A 20,639-nucleotide genomic window follows, 5' to 3' on the forward strand; every position below is an offset into this window, starting at 1 on the left:
GCCCCTCCCCCACCCCCCCCAGCCGCACCGCGGGGGGGGCCGCCCCTCCCCCCCCCCCGCCCCCGCGCCCCTCCCCCCACCATGAAGGACCGGACCCAGGAGCTCCGCAGCGTGAGCGGGGGGGGAGGGGAGGGCAGGGGGGGATGGGGGGGGAGGGGAGGGGGTGGGGGAGGGGAAGGGTGGGGAGGGGGCCCGGGGGGGGTTGGGGAAATTTGGGGAATTTTGGGGAATTTTTGGGGATTTTTTTGGGATTTTTTGAGGGGGTTTTGGGGGGGTTTTGGAGGGGGTTTTGAGAGCGTGGGGGAGGGGAAGAGTGGGGAGGGGGCCCAGGGATTTTTTTGGGGATTTTTTTGGGATTTTTTGGATTTTTTTTGGATTTTTGGGGATTTTTTGGCGATTTTTTGGGGATTTTTTGGGGATTTTTGGGGATTTTTTTGGGGGTTTTTTGGGGGGTTTGGGGGGCATTTGGGGGTGGGGAATCCTGGGGAGGGGTCCCGGGGATTTTTGGGAATTTTTTGGGATTTTTTGGGATTTTTTTGGTATTTTTGGGGATTTTTGGCGATTTTTTGGGGATTTTTTGGGGATTTTTGGGGGTTTTTTGGGGGTTTTTTTGGGGGGTTTGGGGGCATTTGGGGGTGCGGGAATTCTGGGGAGGGGTCCCGGGGATTTTTGGGAATTTTTTGGGATTTTTTGGGATTTTTTTTGGTATTTTTGGGGATTTTTTGGCGATTTTTTGGGATTTTTTGGCGATTTTTTTGGGGTTTTTGGAATTTTTGGGGGTCTGGGGTCGATTTTGGGGGGGTTTGGGGGTGGGGAAGGGTGGGGAGGGGGGCCCGGGGATTTTTGGGAATTTTTTGGGATTTCTTTGGGATTTTTTGGGATTTTTTTTAGGATTTTTTGGGGTGTTTTTGGGAATTCTTGGGGTCTAGGGGCGATTTTGGGGGGTTTGAAGGATTTGGGGGTGGGGAGGGGTCCCGGGGATTTTTGGGAATTTTTTGGGGATTTTTGGGGATTTTTTTTTGCGATTTTTTTTTATTTTTTGGGATTTTTTTTAAATTTTTGGAGGATTTTTTGGGGTCTGGGGGCGATTTTGGGGGGATTTTGGGTGGGTCTTGAGGGGTTTTGGGGGGCTGGGGGAGGGGGATTGTGGGAAGGGGGTCCGGGGATTTTTGGGAATTTTGGGGATTTTTTGGGGAATTTTTGGGATTTTTGGGGGATTTTTTGGGTTTTTTTAATTTATTTTTTGGGATTTTTTTTTAATTTTTGGGGGATTTTTGGAGGGTTTTTGGGGGGGTTTGGGGGTCTCGGGGCTGAGGAATGGTAGGGAGGGGTCCCCGGCGGTTTTTGGGAATTTTTTCGGATTTTTTTGGGGGATTCTTTGGGATTTTTGGGTATTTTTGGGGGGATTTTTGCAGAATTTTTGGGGTCTGGGGTCGATTTTGGGGGATTTTTGGGGATTTTTGGGGATTTTGGGGGTTTGGGGGGTCTGCGGGGGTTTTGGGGTCTCGGGGGATGGTGGGGGATGGGGCAGAATTTTGGGGATTTTTGGGGAATTTTTGGGATTTTTTTTGGAATTTTTTTTAAATTTTTTGGGGTTTTTGGGGGGAATTTGGGGGGTCCTGGGATCCGGAGGGGGATTTGGGGCAATTTTGGGGGGTCTCGAGGGGGTTTTGGGGTGATGGCGGTGGGGATTGTGGGGAGGGGTCCCGGGATTTTTGGGAATTTTTTGGGATTTTTGGGGATTTTTTGGGGGATTTTTTTGAGATGTTTTGGGATTTTTTGGGGATTTTTTAAATTTTTGGGAGATTTTTTGGGGTCTGGGGGCGATTTTGGGGGGGGATTTTTGGGGGATTTTGGGGGATCCCGTGGGATTTGAGGTCTTGGGGGGTGGTGCCGGATGGGGCAGAATTTTGGGGTTTTTTGGGGATTGTTTGAGATTTTTTTTTCAAACTTTTTGGGGTTTTCAGGGAATTTTGGGGATTTTTTGGGATTTTTTGGGTTTGGGGGCGATTTTGGGGGGGATTTGGGGGATCCCAGAGGGGGTGGGGTGGGGAATTGTCGGGGGGGGTCTCAGGGATTTTTGGGAATTTTTTGGGATTTTTTTGGGATCTTTTGGGGGGTTTGAGGAATTTTGAGGGGGGGATTTTGAGATTTTGGGGGGGGATTTTGGGGGAAATTTGGGATTTTTTGGGGGGAATTTGGTTGATTTTTTTTGGGAGGGTTTTGGGGATTTTTTGGGAGCTGATTGGGGGAAGATTTTGGGGGATTTTTTTTGGGGGATATTTGGCGATTTTGGAGGAATTTTCTGGGATTTTTTGGGGTTTTTTTGGGGGGATTTTGGGATTTTTTGGGTGATATTTGGTGATTTTTGGAGGATTTTGGGGGATTTTTTGGGGGGGGATTTTTGGGGATTTTTGGAGTTTTTTGGGGGGATTTTTGGGGGATTTTTTGGGTTTTTTTGGGGGGGATTTCAGGGGGATATTTGGGGGAATATTTGGCGATTTTGGGAGGAATTTTTGGGGGACGATTTTTTGGAGGATTTTTTTGGTTTTTTTTGGGGGGGAATTTTGGGGGATTTTTTGGGGGGCATATTTGGCGATTCTGGGATGATTTTTTGGGATTTTTTTGGGGGGATTTTTGGGGATTTTTTTGAGTTTTTTGGGGAATTTTTTGGGGATTTTTTGGGGGCATATTTGGCGATTCTGGGATGATTTTTGGGATTTTTTGGGGGGGATGATTTTTTGGGGCAGATTTGGAGCAGTCCTGTGGACGATTTTGGGCTTTTTTAAGTGGGGAATTTTCGGATTTTTGGGGGGCTTTTTTTTTTTTTTAATTTGGGGGGCGTGGCTTTCGTCTTTGTGGGCGTGGTTTTTGCCGAGGCCACGCCCCCCTGAGAGCGCCCCCCCGCAGGCCAAGGACAGCGACGATGAGGAGGAGAAGGTGTTGACGGTGGACAGGGACCACTTCATGGACGAGTTCTTCGAGCAGGTGGGGACCCCAAAAAATGGCACAGGGACCCCCAAAATCGGGTCAGGAACCCCAAAAATGGGATCAGAACCCCCAAAATCGGGTCCAGGACCCTCAAAAACCCCCAGGGACCCAAAAAAATGGCACAGGGACCCCCAAAATCGGGTCAGGGACCCCAAAAAATGGGATCGGGACCCACAAAAACCCAAAAAATGGGTTTGGGACCCCCAAAAATTGGGTTTGAGACCCCCAAAATCGGGTCCGGGACCCCAAAAAATGGGTTTGGGACCCCCAAAAACCCCAAAAATTTGGTTTGGGACCCCAAAAATGGGATCGGGACCCCAAAAATGGGTTTGGGATCCTTGAAATGGGATCGGGACCCTCAAAAATGGGTCAGGGACCCCAAAAATGGGATCGGGACCCCCAAAAACCCCAAAAATGGGATCGGGACCCCAAAAAATGGGATCAGGGACCCCAAAAATCAGGTCCAGGACCCCCAAAATCGGGTCAGGGACCCCAAAAAAACAACCCAAGACCCCTAAAAATGGGTTTGGAACCCCCAAAATTGGGTCGGGGACCCCAAAAAACCAACCCGAGACCCCCGAAAATGGGTCCAGTACCCCAAAAATTTGGTATGGGACCCCAAAAAATGGGATCGGGACTCCTAAAATCGGGTCAGGGACCCCCAAAAAATGGGTTTGGGACCCCAAAAATGGGATTGGGGCACCTGAAAACCCCCAGGGACCCCCAAAAATGAGACCAGGACACCCAAAAATGGGATTGGGACCCCAGAATTGGACCAGAATCCCCAAAAATGGGATCAGGGACCCCAAAATCAGCATTGGGACCCCCTAAAATGGGATCAGAACCCCCAAAAATGGGCCTGGGACACCAAAATTGGGTTTGGGACCCCAAAAAAACCCCAGGGACCCCAAAAAATGGGATCAGGACCCCCTAAAATGGGTCCAGGACCCCCAAAATTGGGTTTGGGACACCAAAAATGGGATCGGGACCCCCAAAATCGGAATCAGGACCCCAAAAAATGGGATCGGGACCCCCAAAAATGGGATCAGGGACCCCCCAAAACCCCAAAAAATGGGATCGGGACCCCCAAAATCGGGTCCAGGACCCCAAAAATGGCATCAGGGACCCCCAAAAATGGCACCAGGACCCCAAAAATGGGATCGGGACCCCTAAAATCCCTCAGGACCCCCCAAAATGCCCCAAATTCTCACTTATTTGACTCCTAAAAATCCCCCAAAATTTCCCTGGGACCCCCAAAATCCCCAAAATCCCCCAAATTTCCCAAAAATTCCCCAAACGCCCCCCCCAAAATTCCGCAAAAATCCCCCAAATCCCCAAATTCCCCCCAAATCCCCTAAAATTTGCAAGAACCCCCTAAAATTCCCTCGAATCCCCCCCAAATCCCCCAAAATCCCCCCAAAATTGCTCTGGGACCCCCCAAAATCCCCAAATTTCACCAAAATTCCCCCAAAATCCCCAAATTTCACCAAATCCCCCCCAAATTCCCCCAATTCTTCCAAAATCCCTCAAAATCCCCTGAAAATTGCCCCAAATTTCGCCCCAAAAATTCCAAAGAATTCCCAGATTTGCCCCCAAAATTTCCCCCAAAATCCCCAAAATTCCCCCCAGTTTTTTTCTGGGACGTCCCCAAAAATCCCCAATTTTTCCCCAAAAATCCCCAATTTTTCCCCCAAAAATCCCCAATTTTTCCCCAATAAAATCCCCAATTTTCCCCCAAAAAATCCCCAATTTTCCCCCCAAAATCCCCAATTTTTCCCCAATAAAATCCCCAATTTTCCCCCAAAAATCCCCAATTTTCCCCCCAAAAATCCCCAATTTTTCCTCAAAAAATCCCCAATTTTCCCCCCAAAAATCCCCAATTTTTCGCCAAAAATCCCCAATTTTTCCCCAATAAAATCCCCAATTTTTGCCCCAAAAAGTCCCCGATTTCCCCCCAAAAAATCCCCAATTTCCCCCCCCAAAAAAATCCCCAATTTTTCCCAAAAACAATCCCCAATTTTTCCCCAATAAAATCCCCAATTTTCCCCCAAAAATCCCCAATTTTTCCCCCCAAAATCCCCAATTTTCCCCAAAAAAATCCCCAATTTCCCCCCCCCACAAATCCCCATTTTTTCCCCCAAAAAAATCCCCAATTTTTCCCCAATAAAATCCCCAATTTTTTCCCCAAAAAATCCCCAATTTTTTCCCCAAAAATCCCCAATTTTCCCCCAAAAAATCCCCAATTTTTCCCCAAAAAATCCCCAATTTTTCCCCCCAAAAAATCCCCGATTTTTTCCCTAAAAATCCCCAATTTTTCCCCAAAAAATCCCCAATTTTTTCCCACAAAAATCCCCAATTGTTCCCCAATAAAATCCCCAATTTTTTTCCCCCAAAATCCCCAATTTTTTGCCCAAATTTCCCCGATTTTTCCCGAATTTGCCCAAATTTGCCGGAATTTGCCCCATTTTAGGTGGAGGAGATCCGGGGCTGCATCGAGAAACTCTCGGAGGACGTGGAGCAGGTGAAGAAGCAGCACAGCGCCATCCTGGCCGCCCCCAACCCTGATGAGAGTGAGTTAATTAATTAATTATTAATTATTAATTAATGAATTATTAATTATTCTAACCATTAATGGGGTTATTGGGTCATTAATGGGGTCATTAATGGGGTTAATGGGGTCATTAAGGAGCACAGCGCCATCCTGGCCGCCCCCAACCCTGATGAGAGTTCATTAATTAATTATTAATTAATTAATTAATCGATTAATCAGTTATTGGGATCGTTAATGGGGTTATTGGGTCATTAATGGGGTCATTAATGGGGTTAATGAGGTCATTAAGGAGCACAGCGCCATCCTGGCCGCCCCCAACCCTGATGAGAGTGAGTTCATTAATTAATTATTAATTAATTAATCAATTAATCAATTATTCCGATAGTTAATGGGGTTATTGGGTCATTAATGGGGTCATTAATGGGGTTAATGGGGTCATTAAGGAGCAGCACAGCCCCATCCTGGCTGCCCCCAACCCCGATGAGAGTGAGTTCATTAATTATTAATTAATGATTTAATTATTAATCATTAATCATTAATCATTAATCATTAATCGTTAATTAATTAAATAATGATTTAATTAATGAATGAGCTAATTAGTTAACGGTATAATTATTGCAGTTATTAGTGGGGTAATTGGGTCATTAATGGGGTCAGAGTCACTCATCAGTCACTAATCAGTCACTAATCAGTCATTAATCAGTCATTAATCAGTCACTAATCAGTCACTCATCAGTCATTAATCAGTCATTAATCAGTCGCTCATCAGTCATTAATCAGTCATTAATCACTCATTAATCAGTCATTAATCAATCATTCACCAGTCATTAATCAGTCACTCATCAGTCATTAATCAGTCATTAATCAGTCACTCATCAGTCATTAATCAGTCATTAATCAGTCGCTCATCAGTCATTAATCAGTCATTAATCAGTCACTCATCAGTCATTAATCAGTCATTAATCAGTCACTCATCAGTCATTAATCAGTCATTAATCAGTCGCTCATCAGTCATTAATCAGTCATTAATCAATCAGTAATTGGTCAGTAATTGGTCAGTGATTGGTCACTCATTGGTCACTCACCGGTCACTCATCAGTCATTAATCAGTCAATTATCAGTCATTAATCAGTCATTAATCATTCATTAATCAGTCATTAATCAGTCATTAATCAATCAGTAATTGGTCAGTGGCTGGTCAGTGGGTGGTCAGTGGGTGGTCAGCGGGTGGTCACTCAGTGGTCACTCAGTGGTCACTCAGTGGTCACTCAGTGGTCACTCACCAGTCACTAATCAGTCATTAATCATTCATTAATCAATCAGTAATTGATCAGTAATTGGTCAGTGGGTGGTCAGCGGGTGGTCAGCGGGTGGTCACTCAGTGGTCACTCAGTGGTCACTCAGTGGTCACTCAGTGGTCACTCATCATTCATTAATCATTCATTAATCATTCATTAATCAGTCATTAATCAATCAGTGGGTGGTCAGTGGGTGGTCACTCAGTGGTCACTCAGTGGTCACTCAGTGGTCACTCACTGGTCACTCACCGGTCACTCACTGGTCACTCACTGATCACTCATCATTCATTAATCATTCATTAATCAGTCATTAATCAATCAGTGGGTGGTCAGTGGGTGGTCACTCAGTGGTCACTCAGTGGTCACTCACCGGTCACTCTCGGTCACTCTCGGTCCCTCAGAGACCAAGCAGGAGCTCGAGGATCTCACGGCCGACATCAAGAAAACGGCGAACAAAGTGCGCTCCAAATTGAAAGGTGACCTTTGACCCCTGCCCTGAGTGACCAATGAGTGACCGATGGGTGAGTGACCAATGAGTGACCAATGAGTGACCGCTGGGTGACCGCTGAGTGACCGCTGGGTGAGTGACCAATGAGTGACCAATGAGTGACCAATGAGTGACCAATGAGTGACCAATGGGTGACCAATGGGTGAGTGACCAATGAGTGACCAATGAGTGACCAATGAGTGACCGCTGAGTGAGCACTGAGTGACCAGTGAGTGACCCCTGAGTGACCACTGAGTGACCACTGAGTGACCACTGAGTGACCAATGAGTGACCACTGAGTGACCAATGAGTGACCACTGACTGAGTGACCACTGAGTGACCGCTGAGTGACCGCTGAGTGACCACCGAGTGACCGCTGAGTGACCACTGAGTGACCAATGAGTGACCACTGAGTGACCGCTGAGTGACCGCTGAGTGAGTGACCCCTGAGTGAGTGACCGCTGAGTGACTGCTGAGTGACCGCTGAGTGAGTGACCGCTGAGTGACTGCTGAGTGACCAATGAGTGACCAATGAGTGAGTGACCACTGAGTGACCGCTGAGTGACCAATGAGTGACCGCTGAGTGAGCACTGAGTGACCGCTGAGTGAGTGACCATTGAGTGACTGCTGAGTGACCGCTGAGTGAGTGACCGCTGAGTGAGTGACCATTGAGTGACTGCTGAGTGACCGCTGAATGACCAATGAGTGAGCACTGAGTGAGTGACCGCTGGGTGAGTGACCGCTGAGTGACCACTGAGTGACCGCTGACTGAGTGACCGCTGAGTGATCGCTGAGTGAGTGACCACTGAGTGACCAATGAGTGACCGCTGAGTGAGTGACCGCTGGGTGACCGCTGGGTGAGTGACCAATGAGTGACCACTGAGTGACCACTGAGTGAGTGACCGCTGGGTGACCGCTGGGTGAGTGACCGCTGAGTGACCACTGAGTGAGTGACCAATGAGTGACCACTGAGTGACCGCTGAGTGACCGCTGGGTGAGTGACCACCGAGTGACCGCTGACCGAGTGACCGCTGAGTGAGTGACCACCGAGTGACCGCTGAGTGAGTGACCAATGAGTGACCAATGAGTGACCACTGAGTGACCGCTGAGTGACCCTGAGTGACCCTGAGTGACCGCTGAGTGACCGCTGAGTGAGTGACCGCTGAGTGACCACTGAGTGACCACCGAGTGACCGCTGACCGAGTGACTGCTGAGTGACCACTGAGTGAGTGACCACTGAGTGAGTGACCACCGAGTGACCGCTGACCGAGTGACCGCTGAGTGACCGCTGACCGAGTGACCGCTGACCGAGTGACCGCTGAGTGAGTGACCACTGAGTGAGTGACCACCGAGTGACCACTGACCGAGTGACCGCTGACCGAGTGACCGCTGACCGAGTGACCACTGAGTGACCCCTGACCGAGTGACCACTGAGTGACCGCTGAGTGAGTGACCGCTGACCGAGTGACCCCTGACCGAGTGACCACTGAGTGACCGCTGAGTGACCGCTGACCGAGTGACCGCTGACCGAGTGACCACTGACCGAGTGACCGCTGACCGAGTGACCGCTGTCCGGCCGCAGCCATCGAGCAGAGCATCGAGCAGGAGGAGGGGCTGAACCGCTCCTCGGCCGACCTGCGGATCCGCAAGACGCAGGTGAGCCTTCATCGTCACCTTCATCATCATCATCATCATCATCATTGTCATTGGCTTCATCTTCATCATCATCGTCATCATCATTGACTTCATCATTGTCCTTCGTCTTCATCATCAACAATGGCTTCATTGTCATTGGCTTCATCGTCATCATCATCATCATCATCGTCACCATCATCATCATCATCGTCATTGGCTTCATCATCATCTTCATCATCATCGTCATCATCATTGGCTTCATCATTGTCCTTCGTCTTCATCATCATCAATGGCTTCATTGGCTTCATCATCGTCATCATCATCATCATCAGAGTCATCATCACCTTCATCATTGGCTTCATCGTCATCCTCATCATTGACTTCATCATTGACTTGATCTTCATCATCATCATTGTCATCATTGGCTTCATCATCATCATCATTGGCTTCATCTTCATCATCATCATCGGCTTCATCAATGGTTTAATTGCCATTGTCCTTCATCTTCATCGTCATCAATGGCTTCATTGTCATCGGCTTCATCGTCATCATCATCATCGTCATCATCGTCATCATTGGCTTCATCTTCATCATCATCATTGACTTCATCATTGGCTTAATCTTCATCATCATCATCGTCATCATCACTGGTTTAATTGCCATTGTCCTTCGTCTTCATCGTCAACAATGGCTTCATTGTCATTGGCTTCATCGTCATCATCATCATCATCATCAGAGTCATCATTGGCTTCAACATTGCCCTTCATCATCATCATCATCATCAGAGTCATTGGCTTCATCATTGTCCTTCATCTTCATCATCATCAATGGCTTCATTGTCATTGGCTTCATCGTCATCATCATCATCGTCACCTTCATCATCATCATCATCATCAGAGTCATCATTGGCTTCATCATCTTCATCTTCATCGTCATCATCATTGGCTTCAACATTGTCCATCATCATCATCATCATCATCAGAGTCATTGACTTCATCATTGTCCTTCATCTTCATCATCATCATCATCATCATCATCGTCATCATTGGCTTCATCTTCATCATCGTCATTGGCTTCATCATCATCGTCATCATGGTCATCGTCATCATCATTGGCTTCATCATTGTCCTTCGTCTTCATCATCATCAATGGCTTCATTGGCTTCATCGTCGTCATCATCATCATCATCAGAGTCATCATCACCTTCATCATTGGCTTCATCTTCATCATCATCATCGTCATCATCATTGTCCTTGATCTTCATCACCATCATCGGCTTCATCATTGGTTTAATTGCCATTGTCCTTCACCTTCATCATCATCATCATCATCATTGGCTTCATCATCATCATCATCACCTTCATCATCATCATCGTTAACTTCATCTTCATCATCATCATTGTCACCTTCATCATCATCGTCATCATCATCATCAGCTTCATCATCGTCATCATTGGCTTCATCTTCATCATCATCAGCTTCATCATTGGTTTAATTGCCATTGTCCTTCATCTTCATCGTCATCAATGGCTTCATCGTCATCATCATCATCATCGACTTTATTGTTGACTTCATCATCATCGTCATCATCGACTTCATCATCGGCTCCATCGTTGGTTTCATCTTCATCAGCATCATCGTCATTGTTGGCTTGATCTTCATCATCATCGTCATCATTGTCATCACCATTGGTTTAATTGTCATTGTCCTTCATCGTCGTCATCATCTTCATTATCATCATCATCGTCATCATCATTGACTTCATCATCAGCTTCATCATCATCATTGACTTCATCATCATCATCGTCATCGTCACCAGCAGCAGCAGCAGTGTATGACCTCACCTGTCCCTCACCTGTGTGACCTCACCTGTCCATGTCCCACCTGTCTCACCTGTCCGGTCTCACCTATTGGGTCTCACCTGTCTCACCTGTCCCTGGGTCTCACCTGCCCATATCTCACCTGTCGGGTCTCACCTGTCGGGTCTCACCTGTATCTCACCTGTCCATGTCTCACCTGTTGGGTCTCACCTGTCCCCATGTCTCACCTGTCCGGTCTCACCTCTATCTCACCTGTCCATGTCTCACCTGTATCTCACCTGTGTCTCACCTGTCTCACCTGTCCCCGTGTCTCACCTGTATCTCACCTGTCCATATCTCACCTGTCCCATATCTCACCTGTCTTGTCTCACCTGTCCCTGTGTCTCACCTGTCCATATCTCACCTGTATCTCACCTGTATCTCACCTGTCCATGTCTCACCTGTCCATATCTCACCTGTCCCACCTGTCTCACCTGTATCTCACCTGTCCCACCTGTCCATATCTCACCTGTCTCTCACCTGTCCATATCTCACCTGTGTGGTCTCACCTGTCGTGTCTCACCTGTCCGGTCTCACCTGTTGTGTCTCACCTGTTGGGTCTCACCTGTCCCTGTCTCACCTGTGTGGTCCCACCTGTGTGGTCCCACCTGTGTGGTCTCACCTGTGGTGTCTCACCTGTGTCCCAGCACTCGACGCTGTCCCGCAAGTTCGTGGAGGTGATGACCGAGTACAACGCGACGCAGTCCAAGTACCGGGACCGCTGCAAGGACCGGATCCAGAGACAGCTCGAGATCAGTGAGGGTCACCCTGGGGTCATCTGGGGTCACCTGGGGTCATCTGGGGTCACCCGGGGTCACCTGGGGTCATTGGTCATCGTTGGTCATCAGGGGATGGGGACAGAGCGGTCACAGTGACCGCTGCAAGGACCGGATCCAGAGACAGCTCGAGATCAGTGAGGGTCACCCGGGGTCATCGGGGTCATCTGGGGTCATCTGGGGTCACCTGGGGTCATTGGTCATCATTGGTCATCAGGGGATGGTCAGTGTGAGGGACAGAGCAGTCACAGTGACCACTGCAAGGAGCGGATGCAGAGAGAGCTGGGGATCAGTGAGGGTCACCCGGGGTCACTGACCACTGCTGTGGTCACTCTGGGGTCACCTGGGGTCATTGGTCATCATTGGTCATCAGGGGATGGGGACAAGATCAGTGAGGGTCACCCGGGGTCATCTGGGGTCACTGACCACTGCTGTGGTCACTCTGGGGTCATCTGGGGTCATTGGTCATCATTGGTCATCAGGGAATGGTCAGTGTGAGGGACAGAGCGGTCACAGTGACCGCTGCAAGGAGCGGATGCAGAGAGAGCTGGGGATCAGTGAGGGTCACCCGGGGTCACCCTGGGGTCACTGACCACTGCTCTGGTCACTCTGGGGTCACCTGGGGTCAATGGTCATCATTGGTCATCGTTGGTCATCGTTGGTCATCAGGGAACGGGGAGGGACCGAGAGGTCACCGTGCACTGACCACTGCAAGGAGCGGCTGCAGAGAGAGCTGGGATCAGTGAGGGTCACCCTGGGGTCACTGGGGTCACCCTGGGGTCATCTGGGGTCATCAGGGGTCACTCTGGGGTCATCAGGGCTCAGTGGTCAGTGAAGGGGGCCAGGGGTCACTCGGGGCTCAGTGGTCAGTGTGGGGGGAGTGGTCAGGCATGGGAGTGGCCGGGGGTCATCAGGGGGTCAGTGGTCACTCAGTGGTCACTCAGTGGTCACTCAGTGGTCACTCAGCGGTCACTCTCCCCCAGCCGGCCGGACCACGACCAACGAGGAGCTGGAGGACATGCTGGAGAGCGGCAAGCTGGCCATCTTCACGGACGACGTGAGTGACCGCGGCCGGAGTGACCCCCGGAGTGACCACCGGGACTGACCGGGACTGACCAGAGTGACCGGAGTGACCAGAGTGACCACAATGGTCACTGGGACTGACCAGGACTGACCGGGACTGACCAGAGTGACCGGAGTGACCACCGTGGTCACTGGGACTGACCAGGACTGACCAGAGCGACCGGGATGACCAGAGTGACCAGAGTGACCACTGGGACTGACTGGGACTGACCAGAGTGACCAGAGTGACCACTGGGACTGACTGGGACTGACCAGAGTGACCAGAGTGACCACCGGGACTCACCGGGACTGACCAGAGTGACCGGAGTGACCAGAGTGACCAGAGTGACCACCGGGACTGACTGGGACTGACCAGAGTGACCGGAGTGACCACCGTGGTCACCAGGACTGACCAGAGTGACCGGAGTGACCACCGTGGTCACTGGGACTGACCAGGACTGGCCGGGACTGACCGGAGTGACCAGAGTGACCGGAGTGACCACCGGGACTGACTGGGACTGACCAGAGTGACCGGAGTGACCACTGGGACTGACCGGGACTGACCAGAGTGACCAGAGTGACCACCGTGGTCACCAGGACTGACCGGGACTGACCAGAGTGACCACTGTGGTCACTGGGACTGACCAGAGTGACCAGAGTGACCGGAGTTACCACCATGGTCACCAGGACTGACCAGAGTGACCAGAATGACCAGAGTGACTGGAGTGACCACCGGGACTGACCAGGACTGACCGGGACTGGCCAGAGTGACCGGAGTGACCACCATGGTCACCAGGACTGACCAGGACTGACCAGAGTGACCGGAGTGACCAGAGTGACCACCGGGACTGACCGGAGTGACTGGAGTGACCACTGTGGTCACTGGGACAGGCCAGAGTGACCGGAGTGACCACTGGGACTGACCGGGACTGACCAGAGTGACCAGAGTGACCGGAGTGACCGGAGTGACCACCGTGGTCACCAGGACTGACCGGGACTGACCGGGGGTCTTTGGGGTCACTGGGAGGGACTGGGAGTGACCAGGGGTCAATGGGGTCCTTGGGGTCATCGGGAGTGACCACTGCGGCCACCAGGGGTCACTGGGGTCATTGGGAGTGACCAGAGTGACCACCGTGGTCACCGGGGTCACTGGGAGGGACTGGGGGTCACTGGTGACCACCTGAAGGTCCGAACCATGAGCTGACCACCAGGTGACCACCAGGGGATCCATGGTGACCACCAGGTGACCACCAGGTGACCACCTGGAGATCCGTGGTGACCACCTGAAGGTCCTGGAGATCCATAGTGACCAGCTGACCATCAGCTGACCATCAGCTGACCACCAGGTGACCACCAGGAGATCCATGGTGACCACCTGAAGGTCACCTTGGTGACCACCTGAAGGTCCTGGAGATCTCTGGTGACCACCAGGTGACCACCTGGACATCCATGGTGACCACCAGGTGACCACCAGGTGACCACCAGAACCACCTGGACATCCTGGGTGACCACCTGAAGGTCACTTGGGTGATCACCTGAATGTCCTGGAGATCCATGGTGACCACCAGGTGACCATCAGGTGACCACCAGGGGATCCATGGTGACCACCTGGACATCCTGGGTGACCACCTGAAGGTCACTTGGGTGACCACCTGGAGATCTCTGGGACCAGCTGACCATCAGGTGACCACCAGGTGACCATCAGCTGACCACCAGGGGATCCATGGTGACCACCTGAAGGTCCTGGGGATCCATGGTGACCACCAGGTGACCACCAGGTGACCACCAGGAGATCCATGGTGACCACCTGAAGGTCACCTTGGTGACCACCTGAAGGTCCTGGGGATCCATGGTGACCACCAGGTGACCACCAGGACATCCATGGTGACCACCTGAAGGTCCTGGGGATCCATGGTGACCACCAGGTGACCACCTGGACATCCTGGGTGACCACCAGGTGACCACCAGGTGACCACCAGAACCACCTGGACATCCATGGTGACCACCTGAAGGTCCTGGAGATCTCTGGTGACCACCAGGTGACCACCTGAAGGTCCCCAGCACCAGCTGACCACCAGGTGACCCCGGGTGACCCCGGGTGACCCCGGGTGACCCCGAGTGACCGCCCCCCTTCCCCCCGCAGATCAAGATGGACTCGCAGATGACCAAGCAGGCGCTGAACGAGATCGAGACGCGGCACAACGAGATCATCAAGCTGGAGACCAGCATCCGCGAGCTGCACGACATGTTCGTGGACATGGCCATGCTGGTCGAGAGCCAGGTCCGTGCCGAGTGACCACTGAGTGACCAGTGGTCATCAGGATGGGTTACGGGTCATTGGGATGGGTTACGGGTCATTGGGAGTGACCACGGGTCATGGTCAGTGGCCAAAGGGCATCCGCGAGCTGCACGACATGTTCGTGGACATGGCCATGCTGGTCGAGAGCCAGGTCCGTGCCGAGTGACCGCTGAGTGACCACTGAGTGACCACGGGTGACCACGGGTCATTGGGATGGGTTACGGGTCATTGGGATGGGTTACGGGTCATGGTCAGTGGCCAAAGGGCATCCGCGAGCTGCACGACGTGTTCGTGGACATGGCCATGCTGGTCGAGAGCCAGGTCCGTGCTGAGTGACCACTGAGTGACCACTGAGTGACCACGGGTGACCACGGGTCATTGGGATGGGTTACGGGTCACTGGGAGTGACCACGGGTCATTGGGAGTGACCAGAGGCCATCTGGAGCCATTGAGGGTCATCAAAGATCTCCAGAAGGTCACCTTGGAGTGACCAGTGGTCATCGGGATGGGTTATGGGTCACTGGGAGTGACCACGGGTCATCGAGAATGACCAGAAGTCATTGGGAGTGACCAGTGGTCATTGGGACCCATCAATGGTCACTGGGAGTGACCACGGGTCATGGTCAGTGGCCAAAGGGCATCCGCGAGCTGCACGACGTGTTCGTGGACATGGCCATGCTGGTCGAGAGCCAGGTCTGCACCGAGTGACCACTGAGTGACCACTGAGTGACCGCTGGGTGACCACGGGTCATTGGGATGGGTTACGGGTCATTGGGATGGGTTACGGGTCATGGTCAGTGGCCAAAGGGCATCCGCGAGCTGCACGACATGTTCGTGGACATGGCCATGCTGGTCGAGAGCCAGGTCCGTGCCGAGTGACCGCTGAGTGACCACAGGGTGACCACGGGTCATTGGGATGGGTTATGGGTCATTGGGAGTGACCACGGGTCATTGGGACCCATCAATGGTCATTGGGAGTGACCAGTGGCCATCTGGAGCCATTGAGGGTCATCAAAGATCTCCAGAAGGTCACCTTGGAGTGACCACTGGTCATCCTGAGTGACCATGGGTCATTGGGAGTGACCACTGGTCATTGGGATGGGTTATGGGTCATCGAGAGTGACCAGTGGTCATTGGGACCCATCAAAGTCCATCCGGAGCCATTGAGGGTCACCAAGAACCCATTGAGGGTCATCTTGAGTGACCAGTGGTCATCGGGATGGGCTACGGGTCACTGGGAGTGACCACTGGTCATCTGGGATGGGTTACGGGTCATTGGGATGGGTTAGAGGTCATTGGGAGTGACCAAAACCCATCTGGAGCCATTGAGGGTCATCAAAGATCTCCAGAAGGTCACCTTGGAGTGACCACTGGTCATCCTGAGTGACCATGGGTCATTGGGAGTGACCAGTGGTCATCTGGGATGGGTTATGGGTCATTCAGAGTGACCAGTGGTCATTGGGACCCATCAATGCTCACTGGGAGTGACCACGGGTCATGGTCAGTGGCCAAAGGGCATCCGCGAGCTGCACGACATGTTCGTGGACATGGCCATGCTGGTCGAGAGCCAGGTCCGCGCCGAGTGACCACTGAGTGACCGCTGGGTGACCACGGGTCATTGGGATGGGTTATGGGTCATTGGGAGTGACCACGGGTCATTGGGAGTGACCACAGGTCATCCGGAGCCATTGAGGGTCACCAAGAACCCATTGAGGGTCATCTTGAGTGACCAGTGGTCATTGGGACGGGCTACGGGTCACTGGGAGTGACCAGTGGTCATCGGGATGGGTTATGGGTCATTCAGAGTGACCACGGGTCATCGGGAGGGACCAGAAGTCATCAGGAGTGACCAGTGGTCATCGGGATGGGTTATGGGTCACTGGGAGTGACCAGTGGTCATTGGGACCCATCAAAGTCCATCTGGAGCCACCTGTGGTCACCAAGAACCCATTGAGGGTCATCTGGGATGGGTTACGGGTCACTGGGAGTGACCAGTGGTCATTGGGATGGGTTATGGGTCATTGGGAGTGACCAGTGGTCATTGGGACCCATCAATGGTCATTGGGAGTGACCAGTGGCCATCTGGAGCCATTGAGGGTCATCAAAGATCTCCAGAAGGTCACCTTGGAGTGACCAGTGGTCATCCTGAGTGACCATGGGTCATCTGGACCCGTCTAAGTTCATTGAGAGTGACCAGTGGTCATCGGGATGGGTTATGGGTCACTGGGAGTGACCAGTGGTGACCATGAGTGACCACTGACCACCATCACTGACCAGTGGTCACTCTGAGTGACCAGTGGTGACCATGACTGATCAGTGGTGACCATAGTGACCATGAGTGACCAGTGGTGACCATGAGTGACCAGTATTGACTGTCAGTGACCAATGGTGACCATGAGTGACCACTGACCACCGTCACTGACCAGTGGTGACCATGAGTGACCAGTGGTGACCATGGTGACCATCACTGACTGGTGGTCACTCAGGATGACCAGTGGTCACTCAGGCTGACCTCTGCCCCCAGGGGTTGATGAGTGACCGCATCGAGTACAACGTGGAGCACTCGGTGGATTACGAGTGCCCAGCGGTCACTCTGAGTGACCAATGGTGACCATCAGTGACCAATGGTGACCATGGTGACCATCACTGACCAGTGGTGACCATGAGTGACCATTGACCACCATCACTGACCAGCGATCACTCTGAGTGACCAATGGTGACCATCACTGATCAGTGGTCACTCTGAGTGACCATTGGTGACCAATGGTGACCATCACTGATCAGTGGTGACCATAGTGACCATGAGTGACCGGTGGTGACCATGAACAATCAGTGACCACCATCACTGACCAGTGACCACCATCACTGACCAGTGGTGACCATGAGTGACCAGTGGTGACCATGGTGACCATCACTGACCGGTGGTCACTCAGGCTGACCTCTGCCCCCAGGGGGAGATGAGTGACCGCATCGAGTACAACGTGGAGCACTCGGTGGATCACGAGTGCCCAGCGGTCACTCTGAGTGACCAGTGGTGACCAATGGTGACCATCACTGACCGGTGGTCACTCAGGCTGACCTCTGCCCCCAGGGGGAGATGATTGACCGCATCGAGTACAACGTGGAGCACTCGGTGGATTACGAGTGACCATGAGTGACCAATGGTGACCATGAGTGACCAATGGTGACCATCACTGACCAGTGGTGACCATGAGTGACCGGTGGTCACTCAGGTGACCTCTGCCCCCAGGGGGAGATGATTGACCGCATCGAGTACAACGTGGAGCACTCGGTGGATTACGTCGAGCGCGCCGTGTCCGACACCAAGAAAGCCGTGAAGTACCAGAGCAAGGCCCGGAGGGTCAGTGGGGACACTGGGATATACTGGGATATACTGGGATATACTGGGAGGGTCAATGGGGACACCCGGTTATACTGGGATATACTGGGAGGGACTGGGAGGGTCAATGGGGACACCCGGTTATACTGGGATATACTGGGATGGACTGGGAGGGACTGGGAGGGAACTGGGAGCAACTGGGAGGGGTTTGGGTTAAACTGGGAGGGACTGGGATTGAACTGGGAGGGACTGGGAGGGACTGGGAGGGACTGGGAGTGACTGGGATGGACTGGGGGGGAACTGGGATTGAACTGGGAGGGTCTGGGAGGATACTGGGACATATTGGGTTATACTGGGTTATACTGGGTTATACTGGGAGGGGACTGGGAGGGTCACTGGGGATACTGGGTTATACTGGGATGTACTGGGATGTACTGGGAGGGTCAGTGGGGACACTGGGATGGACTGGGAGGGACTGGGAGGGGACTGGGGGGATACAGGGACATACTGGGATATACTGGGTTATACTGGGAAGGGACTGGGAGGGACTGGGAGGGACTGGGAGCTACTGGTTTATACTGGGAGGGGACTGAGAGTGACCAGGATGGACTGGGAGGAGACTGGGAGGGAATTGGTTTATACTGGGTTATACTGGTTTATACTGGGAGGGAACTGGTTTATACCAGTTTATACTGGGTTATACTGGTTCATACTGGTTCATACTGGTTCGTACTGGTTTATACTGGGAGGGGCTGGGGGTGGGGGAGGGGTCGGTGATGTTCCGCTGTTCTCTCTCCCCTCCCCCGCTGCCGGGACCTCCCAAAAATTCACCCAAAATTTCACCCAAAATTTAATTCCATCAAATTTCATTGAATTCCATCAAATTTCATCCAAATTCATTGAAAATCATCAAAAATTGATTGAAATTCATTGAATTCCATCAAAATGGATTGAAATTCATTGAATTCCATCAAATTTCATTAAAATTCATTGAATTCCATCAAATATCATCGAAATTCATCAAAAATTGATTGAAATTCATTGAATTCCATCAAAACTCAATGAAATTCACTGAATTCCATCAAAATTCACCCAAAATTCGTTGGAATTCTTTGAAAATCATCGAAATTCATTGACATTCATTTAACTTTATCAAAATTCATTAAAATTCATCAAAATTTGCCTGAAATTCACTGAAATTCACTCAAAATTCATTGAAATTCATTTAACTTTATCAAAATCCATAAAAATTCATCAAAATTTGCCTGAAATTCATTGAAATTCACTGAAATCCATTGAAATCCATCAAACTCATCCAAAAAAACATCGTCGAAAATTCATCGAAAATTTACCGAAATTTCCCCCCAAAATTCATCAAAATCCATCCCAAATCCACCAAAAATTCACACCCAAAAAATCCATCGAATTCACCCAAATCCATCGAATTCATTAAAATCCATCAAATCCATTAAAACCCATCAAAACGCAACAAAACCCACCAAAATTCACCGAACTTACCCCAAATCCACCCCAAAAAACCCCACCCCAAATTTACCCCAAATCCACCCCAAATTCACCCAAAAAAAACCCAACCCCAAATTTACCCCAAATCCACCCCAAATTCACCCCAAAAAAAACCACCCCCAAATTTACCAAATACCCCAAAATCCCCCCCAAAATCCCACAAAAAATCCCCCAAAAAACCCCAAAAAAACCCCCAAAAATCCCACAAAAATCCCCACAAAAATCCCCCCAAAAAATCCCCAAAAATCCCCCAAAAAACCCAAAAAAATCCCCAAAAAATCCCAAAAAATCCCCACAAAAATCCCCAAAAAAATCCCAAAAAATCCCCCAAAAATCCCCCAAAAAACCCAAAAAAAATCCTCAAAAAATCCCACAAAAATCCCCAAAAAATCCCCAAAAAAACCCCCAAAAAATCCCCAAAAATCCCCAAAAAATCCTCAAAAAAATCCCCCAAAAATCCCAAAAAATCCCCAAAAAATCCCAAAAAAATCCCAAAAAATCCCCAAAAAATCCCGAATTTTTTCCCCAAAATTCCCCCAAATTCCCCGATTTTCCCAAACCCGCCGGAATTCTCCCCGAACCGCAGAAGAAGATCATGATCATCATTTGCTGCGTGGTGCTGGGCGTGGTCCTGGCCTCCTCCATCGGGGGCACCCTGGGCCTCTGAGGCCCCTCCCCCCGGCCCCGCCCCCCCTCTGCCCAGGCCCCGCCCCCCCGGTGCCCCTCCCCCCCCGATACCCCCGTGAATTAATTAATCAACCGCATCAATCGCGAATAAATTAACGAATTAATTAATTGCGAACGGACGAACCAGCAC

The 20,639-nt window shown here is 51.1% G+C and overlaps 1 protein-coding gene across 3 annotated transcripts; it reads left to right on the forward strand.

The window, feature by feature from the left end:
* LOC139586413 (syntaxin-1B) lies at nt 1–20,628 on the forward strand. Of its 3 annotated transcripts, XM_071419760.1 has the most exons (10): nt 4–111; nt 2,911–2,988; nt 5,462–5,561; nt 7,242–7,316; nt 8,910–8,983; nt 11,469–11,577; nt 12,581–12,654; nt 14,803–14,940; nt 18,209–18,319; nt 20,409–20,628. In XM_071419760.1, the coding sequence occupies exons 1-10, from the start codon at nt 82–84 to the stop codon at nt 20,487–20,489; spliced, it is 870 nt and encodes a 289-aa protein (XP_071275861.1). In that variant the 5' UTR covers nt 4–81; the 3' UTR covers nt 20,490–20,628. The 3 variants fall into 3 exon arrangements, with proteins under 3 accessions (XP_071275862.1, XP_071275861.1, XP_071275863.1); XM_071419761.1 differs by lacking the exon at nt 7,242–7,316 and having other exon boundaries at nt 1–111; XM_071419762.1 differs by lacking the exon at nt 20,409–20,628 and having other exon boundaries at nt 18,050–18,293.
* Nucleotides 20,629–20,639: the final 11 nt, after the last annotated feature.

This window comes from Agelaius tricolor, unplaced genomic scaffold (genome assembly GCF_023055355.1).
Source record: "Agelaius tricolor isolate 1412-34295 unplaced genomic scaffold, bAgeTri1.0.p SCAF_117, whole genome shotgun sequence".
NCBI classification, from domain to species: domain Eukaryota; kingdom Metazoa; phylum Chordata; class Aves; order Passeriformes; family Icteridae; genus Agelaius; species Agelaius tricolor.